The sequence below is a fragment of the Podarcis cretensis genome (genome assembly GCF_951804945.1).
Source record: "Podarcis cretensis genome assembly, chromosome: 11".
NCBI classification, from domain to species: Eukaryota; Metazoa; Chordata; class Lepidosauria; order Squamata; family Lacertidae; genus Podarcis; species Podarcis cretensis.
This window is the reverse complement of record NC_137180.1, coordinates 12,263,873-12,276,634: the sequence shown is the minus strand read 5'-3', so window position 1 is coordinate 12,276,634 and position 12,762 is coordinate 12,263,873. Positions and strand designations below refer to the sequence as shown.

General features: G+C 41.0%; 1 protein-coding gene across 2 annotated transcripts in view; it reads right to left on the bottom strand.

The window, feature by feature from the left end:
* The window catches only part of SPIN1 (spindlin 1), a 33,168-nt gene that overhangs the window by 4,724 nt on the left and 15,682 nt on the right, over positions 1-12,762 (bottom strand). Inside the window, exons 2-6 of one of the 2 annotated variants that reach the window (XM_079995825.1) lie at positions 10,407-10,622; positions 7,697-7,796; positions 4,548-4,596; positions 1,426-1,679; positions 117-350 (exon numbers count right to left, since the gene is read on the bottom strand). In XM_079995825.1, coding sequence (XP_079851951.1) covers positions 117-350; positions 1,426-1,679; positions 4,548-4,570 — 511 coding nt within the window. In that variant the 5' untranslated portion in view covers positions 4,571-4,596; positions 7,697-7,796; positions 10,407-10,622. The remainder of the gene's footprint in view (positions 1-116; positions 351-1,425; positions 1,680-4,547; positions 4,597-7,696; positions 7,797-10,406; positions 10,623-12,762) is intronic. The other variant, XM_079995824.1, reaches the window with a different exon arrangement.

Sequence of the window (12,762 nt, the reverse complement as noted above, 5' to 3'; positions counted from 1 at the left end):
AAACAACAAGTAGTAAACAGTGCTCCAATTCTTCTAAAAACTCTCAATGCTCAATGTCAGACATTTTAAACGTATTTTCTTTCTTTACATAGAGGATAAAATACTGGCCAACTTACTGGAATCAGGCATAATACGGAGATCACCTTCTTTATAGTCATCTAAGAGCTGGTACATGTACAAGACAGGATCCTTCTCATAGGTAATATAAAACCATGTGTTCATAATTGGTGCCCGAGCCAAGACCATTCCCCTCCACTCATCTTTTGAACCATCTTCGGTTTCAAACATATGCTCCACTGCTTTGCCAATCATTGTGTCTGCCAGGTGGGCATCACTGATTCGAGATGAAGCTGGAAGAGAAACACCAATATCTGATTAACATTCTGGTAGAAGCATGGCTACTACATCTTAAAGGAGGCCAGGAAAATAGTGTGCCTAATTGCAAGACTAAAGGTATTGCCCTGAATTCAAAGCTACATCATTCTTCTGGTTTAATCCACACTGTGGTATAGGGTTTTTTTTTCTATCCATGACTACATACTGAACAATTTCTAACCATGGCATCCATATGTCCCCCTATTTCAGCCATTATCCTTTGGAAGCTAAATTCTAATTAGACACACCAAAGTTAACTCAGGCACCATGCACTGAATAAGCCTGTTTTTCATGCTTTTTATGAAGTGGTCTCTAGTCATAATAAAATTGATAATCTTTAAGGTGTCCTAATGATCTCTGTTGTTGTTTTTAAGAGATAACGAGAGAGTGGCCAAAGTCCCTTTACTGAATTTTTAACATTATGGGAAACATGGATACCATTGTTCTAGTTCTAAGATACTTACTGCTAACTAAGAGAGGCAAATGTTAATAATGTGACAACATGGTATTTTATTAAAATGGAAAATGCATGCATAAGCCCTAGGGAGCACTGACAGTGGCTCACTGGAATTTATTTATTTGCAAAGTAGGTTAGGCTTAGAGGTCGTGACTGGCCCAAAGTCACCCAGTGAGCTTCATGGCCAAGTGGGGATTTTAACCCTGGTTCCCCGGGTCCTATCTCTAACCATACCACCACACTGGATCCTGGTCCCAGTACTCATTATTTTAAAAGGTTGAATAAATATGATATTAACTGAGATCATTAGACAGAAATAGCTATTACTGGTGGTGAAGGGGAAAAAAGAGCACATCACTTCTAACCATCTTCTGGATATTAGTCAAAACCTTCCTTTTAGGTTGTAGCTTGTATTGGCTTTAATCCACTGATGTAATGCTGTTCTCTATGGTTCTTCTGGGGTTTTAAAGTATTTTTGAAATTGATAATTTTAAATTCATTGTGAGCTACCTTGAGTTTTTTTATGGGAATGAAGGTTGGGGTATATGGGACTTAAATAACACACACAAATTCAGCCCCATCGAGACACTTACCAACTCTATCTGGAAGCACTTCGAGTGCTGAAACCCTTTCGTCTTTGTGCAGTTCTAGTCCATAGACACAATCAAATCCATCATATTTGATAAGGTAGAGGGAGGGATTTACAGGAACCTGGTCTAGGACAGTGCCTTTCCATTGTGTCACGGGTCCACTCCCTTCTTTCCATCCATGCTGTATTCTGCAGCCTACAATATTTCTTCTAGGTTGCGACATTGGTTTGCTTGGTCCCACGTTGTTTCGATGCTTTCTATGTTTATAGATACACAAACATAACTATTAAAGCAATAATTAGTTTATGGAATGAAGCACCTCAAAATAAGAATATATTTTAACCAAGCCATATGCAAGCTTATTTTCAGGACGTGCCCAGGCATGCTTGACCTCCCCTTCAGAATCGTGGCATCCTAAGTGAATGGCATTGCTGCCTCCTCTCCTACCTGATGTTTCCAGATACAGCCACGTTTTGTATTTCCAGTATTGGTCCAGAACCCACAGCAGCAACAGCGGATCTGGGTGCAGTCCATGAATACTTCCGTTCTAACTAAAAGCTATAGTTTAGCCAAAGAAACCAAGGCAATGGCGCCACAAATGTGGAATTTGATTGCCACTCCTCAATACTTTTAAGACCCATCTTTTCACTGAGACCTGTAGAAGTTAACTGTGACCTGGATTGTAGAATTGGAACTTTAATCTTTAGCATTTTGCTGGCTACTATATTGTTTATGTTTGCTTTCAATAGATGTTTTGAATGAAATTTATGTTTAAGTGCTTTAAATGGCTCTAATAATATAGTTTTATATGTACATGCTGATATATAATTTATAAATCACTTTGGAGACATATTTTGCCTGAAAAGTAGTCTAAGTCAAACACATATATGGGAGCTTATTTCTTAACATGCACTCATTTTCATATTGTGTTTTTTGCTCACCAGTGCCTACACAGCTGCAAATGCTCAAAACTTTGTCGTAGGCCTTACCAATTAATGAATGTGTACATATCTGTCTGTATATTCTCTGAAACCTTTCAGAAAGGTTTTTCCTATTTTGATTTGCTGTTTTGTAGTTTATGAAAATGTTTATTTTTGTACTGGTAGTCTTAAACTGCTAATAAGTTATGTGAGAAAGTATTCTCTTTCTAATAAAGTCTGTACCCTTTGCTATCCCAAAAGCTGTAGCACAGATCTTTCCAAACTGTGTGTCACGACACATTAGTGTGTTGGCTGCAGTGTGCAGGTGTGTCGGGTGAATGCTCCCCGTGCTCCTCCCAGGGCTAGAAAGGGGTTAATTTAACCTCCGGTTTGCCAATAAAACTGAACTGATGTCGTGAAATGATCCATGTCTAAAGAGTGTGTTACCAACATGAAAAGTTTGGAAAGCTCTGCTGTAGCATAACCCTTCTTTTACCCACCTGGTGACGAGGTGGTGTGACCCAAGGTGGCATAGAGCTGCTTTGCCTCATGCAAGTGAACTTCTCCATCCCCAGTTTTTGGCAGCATCTCCCAAAAGATTTCTCCCTTACACTGGTGAACCATCTGGAGCAGCCGCTATGCTTGTGTGGCAGCAACCAGGGGTTGTGAAGGAATTAGCCACCCTAGTGTGCCTGAATGGAGATCCTTTCTACGAGCATATGGGACTTGGGATCCAAGCCACGGAGGAACACATAAAGAGCTACTAAAGGCAAGTTTTATTGCGAAATGCTTGATAACCGACGAAGCCCTAACTAATCAGACAAGTCCTAAGGTCAAGTTTATACGGGACAATGGAAAATTTCAATCATGCTGCTTCTTTTTAGTTCTACTAAATTCCAAAATATTTCTACTGCACTTCATGGGATTTTATATTGTATTTCAAACGTGAACTAATTGTTTATTTATTTAATTAACACGCCACCCTTCATTCAAGGATCATAGGGAAGTTTACAATACAAAAACACAAAAATACATTAACATAGTAACAAACAAAAACAGTACCACCACCAACCCCGGTTTAAAAGGCTATGGGGAAGAGTAATGTTTTTCACCTGGCGCCTAAAGATCTGCATTGAAGGCATCAGGTGAACCTCCCTGTGGAAAGCATCAGTCAAACGGGGAGCCACCGAAGGCCCATCATCATGTTGCTGCCCAGCACATCTCTCATGGAAGGGCACATGAAGAAGGGCCTCAGCTAGTAATCGTAGGGTCAACATCAGTCCATATGAGGAGAGATGGTCTTTGAAGTACTGCGGTCCTGAGCCGCTTACGACTTTAGAGCTCAAAACCAGCACTTTGAATTGGGCCCAGAAACTAATCTGCAAGCAGTGCAGCTGGGTCAGGATTGGTGTTATACGCTTAAACCAGCCTTTCTCAACCTTGGGTCCCCAGATGTTTTTGGCCTACAACTCCCATCATCCCTGACCACTGGTGCTGTGAGCTAGGGACCCATCTGGGGACCCAAGGCTGAGAACCACTGGCTTAAACTGTCTTGCCCTGGTAAGCATCCTGATTGACGAATTCTGCACCAGCTGAGGTTTCCGAACAATCGTCAGAGACAGGCCCACATATAATACTTCGCAGTAAACTAACCTAGAAGCATAGACAACAAAAGCTGTAAATCAGAATTAACAGGGCCCTCTGTCTCATCATGCAGGGTGACCAAAGCAGTTTCTGGGCCAAAACCCAGACTGAAATGAATCTAGAAAATGGGTTTCCTGCAGCAGCACCTGGATCTGGTCCAGGACCACCCGCTCTCACTGGTGTGTATTTTCACAAGTGAAACAAACTGCAGTTTACAGAGTCTAGATTTGAATGGCAACATTTCATTTGAGTGAGGACTCTGCAAGCTCAAGCCGATGCACTGTTATCAGTTGGTATCAGATAATTTTTTGTTCTGGAGCCCAAGGAAAGTTCTACAGGTGTCCTTGGTTTCTGAAATTCCATTTGTTACTTTCAAGACCTCTGACTTTGTACAGAAATGGTTACTGAGTGCCGGAACCCCATTGACCTTCACTATAACTTCTTGAACAGAAAATCCACACAGCTGATGTAACAAAATGATGTAACAAAAGTGGACACAAAAATACAGTCCTCACAGAAAGCTGCCAGGTGTGGGATTTTAAGAATTACCAAGTCACTTACTTGTGGGAAGCTCTCTTCTTCATCACGCTGGCAGACACACCTGCATGCCCTACAAGGAAGATGTCAACAGTGACTAAGTCACCAGGAACAGGTTTTAACGTCACAGGCTTAATTGTTATTACATGCAGCATTTGTTTACTGTATTGACATTCACTTTAACACAGCACATGGACCAAATCTATTAAAAACGCTAACAGAAATGAATTGCACCCACCCTGTTCATGCCACAGATGGGAAGCCTCCAGGACAAATCAGACCTGCCGTGCCTCTTAAATCTGGCCCAGAAGCCCATTTCCCCCTGATAATGCCCACCTTATTTTTAGGATTGCAAATTGTTCTAAACTATTTTTAACGCTGCATTTTAATTTTGCATCCCAATCTGGGACTTTAGGATGAAGAGGGGTGGGGTTTGTCAATAAACAAGTCTAATAACTAATGACAACAACCTGTTGCTCATCTGATGTGGTGACATCAGGTATGGGACAGGTAAAGCCACAGCTGCAAAGGAAGAATCAGGAGCCTTATTGTGTGCTACTGAATGGTTACTTTGTGAGCACAGCTCGCATTCGGTGCTGTGCAAATTTGGCAGAAAGGCAAGCAAGCTGCACTTGTATCCACTCAAAAGCTCCTGAGTGGATATGACCCTGGCAGAAAGCAGTGTGACTAGCATTTGGTGCCAAATTTAAATAGCCCTGAATGCACACTGTGCTTGCAAACCACAACGCATCCTTTGCAAGCACTACTTATATTTGGCATCAAATGCAAGCTGTGCTGCGTTTCTGCCAGGGCTTTTTATCCACTTGAGACTTGCTGAGTAGATCTAAGCGCAGCTTGCATTTGGTGCCAAATTTAAGCAGCAGGGCTTCAGCTGGGATTGGATTCACGTGACAGCATGGGAAGTCAGCTGATGGGCCGGTGTGCAGCCCTCCAGCCAAAATTGCTTCTCTGCCCACTTTATGTCGTCATAGTTAAATGCTTAATGTCACCAAAACCAAGCTCAGTCACCTTAGGTCGGGGTAGTCAACTTTTTTATACCTACCACCCACTAATGCATCTTCCTTGATGGTTAAATTTCCTTACCGTCCACCAGTGCTTGATGGAAGGATTCAGCTTGTGCCATAGAACCCCCTAGTGCTCACCTAGAATCCTGAAACACCCATTAGTGGGTGGCAGGGACCAATTTGACAACCCCTGCCTTAGGTGTTCAATTACTGAGTTAGGCTGGCCTGGGGTACAGAAGCAGAAGAGAGATGCTGAGTGTGGTACAGACCATTCTTATCAGATTTATTACCCATCAGCAGGTCCCAGGATAGGTTACAACAACATAAAAATCAAAATTAAGAACAGTTAGAATGCACCATTTCTTTCATACATTGCACGATATCGAGAAAAATGCCAAACCTTGTTTATCACAGTTTCAAATTCATCTGGCCACTGAGATAAGAACCGAAAACCCTCAGATATAGATCATATGTCACCCAATTATTAGCGTGCAAAGAAAGTGTGCATCAGGTCTTGCTTCTGTACAATTTATTGAGACCATCAATATGCTTTGGAACTTCAAGCATACTCAGAACTAATACACTAGGAGACTCTTGACAAGGTGCCTTTCTTGCGCAGTAGCTTTTCCACCATTTCCCAGTTTTGGTAAGCATGTTGCCCAAAGCCTGGCTATCAAAGGCAACACACACAGATGTCCTGAGTTGCCCCGAGGTCAACAATGTGAAATCAATAAGGGAATACTAACTTTCTGCCTAGTATCTTAGGGTTTTGGGGGGAACTGGCACACAGCCTGTCAGTGTAAAATTTTCTAATTTTGGCTTCTTTTCTATACAGTGGTACCTTGTGTTACGGATGGGATCTGTTCCAGAGGCCCCTCTGTAACGTGAAAAGCCCGCAACTCGAAGTGATGCGTCTGTGCAGGTGCGCAGCGCAATTTCGCGCTTCTGCACATGTGCAAAGCGTGTTATAGCGCGTCTGCACATATGTGAGCACTGAAACCCAGAAGTAACCCATTCTAGTACTTCCGGGTTGCCGCGGGATGCAAGACGAAAACACGCAACCTGAAGCGGACGTAACATGAGGAGGAGGAGGAAGAGGAGTTTGGATTTGATATCCCGCTTTATCACTACCCTAAGGAGTCTCAAAGCAGCTAACATTCTCCTTTCCCTTCCTCCCCCACAACAAACACTCTGTGAGGTGAGTGGGGCTGAGAGACTTCAGAGAAGTGTGACTGGCCCAAGGTCACCCAGCAGCTGCATGTGGAGGAGCGGAGATGCGAACCCAGTTCAGCAGATTACGAGTCTACCGCTCTTAACCACTACACCACACTGGCTCTCAGGGTATGACTGTAACTGCTACTTGTTGATCCTTGTCTGTTTTGTTTTTTTGAGCGAGGGAAATCCTCATATGCTGAACTATTGCAGTTCTGAGAGATGATATGCATATGTTTTGATATGCAGGTAGTCTTTATTATTTATTATATCAACTTCCCAACTTTCTGCACACAGCTCCCGAGGATAGTAAGAATGATTTTTTTAAAAAAAAGTCATTCTCTAATCTTCAGTAAACTAAAAACTGCAGATAAAGCCAATCATGAGCACCTGAAGGCATTAATAAATAAATGATGAATGATAATATTAAGATGAACCCAGAAAATAAATAAACTTGAAGGCTTTGTGAGAGTGGGAGGGTAACAGACCTGCACTCTGGGTACACTGTGCTAAGACCTTTACCCAAAAGTTATTCTTACTTGAGAGTAGAAATAATACCCTGCAGGGATATAGCGGCATCAAAACTTATTTGTGGTAAAACCCAGAGGAAGATTATTTTCGTTAAAAACTGAAGATCCTATTACAAAGAGGGTGATCACAAATCTTCATCTGAACAAGTTAATTAGTTCAGCGCTCCAGATGGAGCAGAAATCTTAGGTATTATCTCTGACTTGTAATAGTTTTTCAGTATTAACGAAGCATACAACAGCATCGAGGCTAGTGTTGTGACGGACCCAGAACTTCTAGAAAAGTGCTGATGATGCTCATGATCTGTGCAAACAGATGCCTTGACATTAAATTCTCACAGTATTCTTTTCAACACAAGACACTTATCTATGCTTTACAGATGGCAAAGTTTCAGACTACAGCGCTCACCCTAGGTTGTGGAGTAGGAGTGGATATCAACTCAGATTTCCAACCTTGAGAATCAGCAAGCTGTTTTTCCTGTTGACTTATTAGAACTGAAGACTAGCAGCTGAATTAATGCACAAGATAGCAAGATGTTAAATTACATACAGATGAGGAAATCTTATTCATGTAGGAGGAATTTCCACTGTTGCAATTAAATTTGTTTGGCAACACATGGTGCACACAGGGGCTTCTCTTCACTATGTTTTGAAAGGGTCCAAATAATTGGGACATACCCCAATATAAACCGAGGGAACCAAGTTAATGCAATGTTCATCCTCACATATACCTAGGCCTATTTCAGTTCTACTTTGATAGAAGCTTTAGCAGAAGCATTTTCATATTAAGTACCGTATTTATCGCTCCATAAGACACACTTTTTTCCTCCTAAAAAGTAAGGGGAAATGTGTGTGCGTCTTATGGAGCGAGTGCCGCTGCGCAGAGAGGGAGAGCTGTGTAGCACCCCTTCAGCGAGGCAGGAAGAGAAACGGAGCCCCTTCAATTTCTCCTCCCGCTTCGCGGGAGAGGTGCTGCGCAGAGATGGAGGGTTTTTTTTCTTGTTTTCCTCCTCTAAAAACTAGGTGTGTCTTATGGCCGGGTGCATCTTATAGAGCGAAAAATACGGTAGTTTCTGGAAAATTAGAATACACAAGCATACATTCACTCCTCCCAGTTCACAACCCACCCACCCCAAAGCACCCACTTTAAATGCCAGCACATCACTAAAAGCTCCTTTGGTATATATGCTTACCATGTGTGCAACTTCCCCAACTTAAATTTGGTATGTAAAGGCGAAGCAATACTGTATATTTGCCTTAACTTAACAAATATAGTAAATTTTAGAATTACTACTTTAATTCTGCATAAAGCAGTACTCTGATTCAGTTATTAGGAATGTTTTATGTCAGCTACAACCAAAACAGCAGATGAACTGCCAAAGCACTCTAGTTAGCCTAAATTAATGCTGGACCAGTTTTTTTGATAGATGAAGTAGCTAGTCTGGTAAGTTCCACCACCAGGGTGGATTTGATTTAAATCAAATCGATTTAAATCACTAGTCAGTAAAACTTGATTTAAATCAATTTTTACAGAAAGACTCATTCTTGCTGGTATCATCTTAATATTGACAACCAGAGGACGGTTTCATTTTTGGAATAATAAATTTTCAGAGTAGTTTTTACAGTTATATCAAAAATTGCTGATTTGGTTATACTATTAGAAATACATAGACAGATAATTATGAAATTATGGTGAGGTTTAATAAGTTAACTGTTTATAGTTGGACAACTTTTCTGCTGTACTTTATTGGAAGGAGAAAAATAATCATTTCCTTAATAACAATTTATTTAACTAAAACAATAACATTATTGCATATGTATCCATGTTTGTTAACTGATGTGGTTAAACATTTTTTAAAAAATAAAACAAAACACCAGACTGAGCTTTAGCACACCTGAAAAACTTAAAATCCTTATTTCCTGATGAATAGCCTTTGTGCTATAAAGGTAAAGGTAAAGGTACCCCTGCCCATACAGGCCAGTCTTGACAGACTCTGGGGTTGTGCGCCCATCTCACTTCCGGGTCACGTGGCCAGCGTGACAAAGCTGCATCTGGCAAGCCAGCGCAGCACACGGAAACGCCGTTTACCTTCCCGCTAGTAAGCGGTCCCTATTTATCTACTTGCACCCGGGGGTGCTTTCGAACTGCTAGGTTGGCAGGCGCTGGGACCGAGCAGCGGGAGCGCACCCCGCCGCGGGGATTCGAACCGCCGACCTTTCGATCGGCAAGCCCTAAGCGCTGAGGCTTTATAGTGTAACTTAAATACAAAATCTTACTAGTAAGATTTTTCCACCAAAAACATTTTATTTTAAAAATCCAATTTAAATTTAAAAAATCCGTTTTTAAAAAATATATATTTTTTAATCATTGCTTTTTATACACCTTGTCCACTACTAATGCAAATATGCAGCTTTTACAGAGTTTAGAATACTGGGCAGAATCTAATGTTGTGAAAGCAGTAACAGACTTTGCTTTCCTCAACTTCCCCCCTGTGACACTGCACATGTCCCAAAAACCTGCTCCAGAGGCTCCTTCAACCTTCTGGAGAAATTCTGAGGGCACACAGAGGGGAGAAGAGGAAACTGGAGTCCTGTTGCATGAGCAAAGTCCACGCTGCTCATGCACAGGCAGCACTGAATACAACCAAGTATATTTTTTATTTATTTTTACCTAGACCACTGTGGGCAAGCCCCGTCATGCTCTCATCTATGAAAACCACATTTGAGTCTCTGTATAATAAACATCAGACTTGTCATACCAGAGTAGTTCAGTTTGGAGAGTAGCAGACACATTGAAAACAGGTGTATGCTAGTATTAAAGAAATAATATTACCTATGCCTCGTGGTTAAGTGGACTTGCAATTGCAATTCCATCAACTGACCCCCAACCCAATCAGAATGCCCAACATCCACAAGCTGGATGGCACAAGCACATAATGGCCTGGTGTCTGTAGACCAAATATATGAATGTGCCAATCCTGTGCAGGTTGGCTTCTATGCACATGGACTTCCAAAAGAGGTGTGTCTGATACGCCAAAGGAGTGGGATTAAAAAAAAATGGGATCTGCAGTCACCAAGATTTCTTATCCACCCGTGGGATGTGTAGAGACATTACTTACCTGGATCAGCTCTGGACCGCTGACCTGGTGCCTTTCCAAATGGGGTCTTCATTCATCTGTATTTAAGTGAGCAGCAAAGCTGCTGAACTAGGGTGAAAATCCAGTTCTGGGTGGTGTTGTGAAGTCCTCCTCCGTCTTGAAACAGTAACTATAATAATCCAAATATGAAGTATATTTTCCCACAAGTGTAACAGATGCTCCTTCAATTATAATACTCTGCAAGAGAAAAAGATAGCAAGATATTAAGGACTGCTAATGAGCAATGTAAACAACAATGTCCAGAAACTCTATGCACCCAGTTTAGCCAGTGAAGAACTTCTTCCTAGCGTGCATTTTCTCTCCTTACCATGACAACCTCCCATGTCCCAATTCTAGCATTACTGTCATATTGTTGCCTCATTTCCTCACTTCTGTTTGGGCTGAAGAGTTACATTACCATCTCTTACATACTTACCTCGAGAAAAAGGAGGTACCTCTCCTCTTTCTTGGTATCCAAGTCAGCAACAGAATATTTTCATTTCCCTCATTTGGCTGGGTGCCTCCAAGGCACAAAATCCCCTCTCAGTTAAATACACTTAAAAACAGAGTAATTCTTAAATCAACTGAGTGATCTATGAGTGAGGAGTGGCTATTGTTGTCCACAAGGATACATTTCTTCTGTCCAAATATCCCACTCAGAAGTCTCTCAGTTTCACAGGTGAATAAAGAATGGATTATATTTAAAGAGTATTTGAAAAATTATTGTGATAGCAAAAACCTCCTGGCAGACCTTGATTGACTCCTGTAACATTTAGGTCACAAATAATAGAATTTATTGAAAAGAACCGGGAAAATAAATAATTATAATAATAAGATGCTGTGCATAAAATAACAAAATGAGATACAGTACAATGAGAACAATTATTTTGTTTTCATAATTTATCTTTTAACTTTTATCTTCTCCTTTTTCTTTTTCTTTCTTTGTAAAGTATGTCTATGTAGTTTGTGTCTATGTCTATGTAGTTTTTAATATGTTGTATTGTTGTGTAAGTCTGTATTGTATGTTCAATAAAGATTATTTTTTTAAAAAAACACAGAAGTCTCTCAGTTTCAAAACTGTATCTGGTACTGGGCTCTCGAGACCTAATTAGGATTCTGTTAATGCACCATTCACACCACTGCCTAACAGTCTCTCTGCATGATCAGGCTGAGATGGTCTTAGGGTGGTCCCGAGATCTTCAACGTTGATCATCTTCAAATACTTCCATCTGAAGCCTTTCTGCCTGGGACTGCTCAGGAATTCATGGCCTCCATGGAAACCATGGGCCTGTTGCCACTGATATCTAGTACAAAACATGTGGCAATACATGCAATCGGCAAATTTTCTGTTCTGATCACGAAGGCCAAGGGTAGGAGTGGGGGAAAGAAGGTACTTGTAAATAGGGTTTGAGGGCTTTATGACTCCACTGTCATGGACAGATCACTATCTACAGTCCCTACTGTAAATGTCTAGTCCATTGACAGGTACCAAAGATAGGGGGGTCTTTTCAGTGGTGTCTCATACTTGAATTCCATTCTGACAACTCTGACAAGCCCCATTGCCTCTTCTGGTCTTTAAGCAGTTCCTAAATACTTTCTATTTTTAAAAAATGCTCAGAAACTTTCCATTGATTTTATGCACTTAATCTTATTATGTTTGTTCCAATTGTTTCATTTTTAACATCTTTGATGTATTGATTTGTATTAAGTATATTAACATACGAAGTTCTGACTAGTACCTGAATACCACTTTTGGCGAATGTTGCTGAACTCTCAAGTTAGTAGTAGCAAGTGTTAAAATTCTATGAACACAGAAATCAGCTAATGGATGGCGCATGATTTTGGTAGTTGGAACCGATTTAAAGTTTCCTCAAAAGGATTAGTATAAATCATAGGTTTTACACAGCGCAAGTATGCTTGATGCAACTGGTACCTTTAGGAAATAAGCACTGTAACACCCTCTTGTGGCAGACTCTACAGATATCCTAACAACCATTTTAGTCCTTCCAGCCACTTCACCTTCCTGCATGGTGAGCTTTCCTTACCACCTTTGACAAGAGTTCTCTGAGCCAACCATTCCTCTCCAAGGCTCTTTACACCTTTGTTGTGGCTGGGAGGAAGCAGATTGTTACCTAAAAGTTCACCATTTTCACATGTGTGCTCCATTCTATTTGCTTTCTTAACTTGTTCAAGAGATACCGCTGAGCTGCACAAGAGCCCCTAGTACCTCTTTTAAGCCACAATTTACCTGTATTTTTCATGCAGCTGTTCTATGTTCAAGCACCAATGCAGTCAGACCTTCTTGATACTGATCTGCACAAGCAACTTTGAATTCACT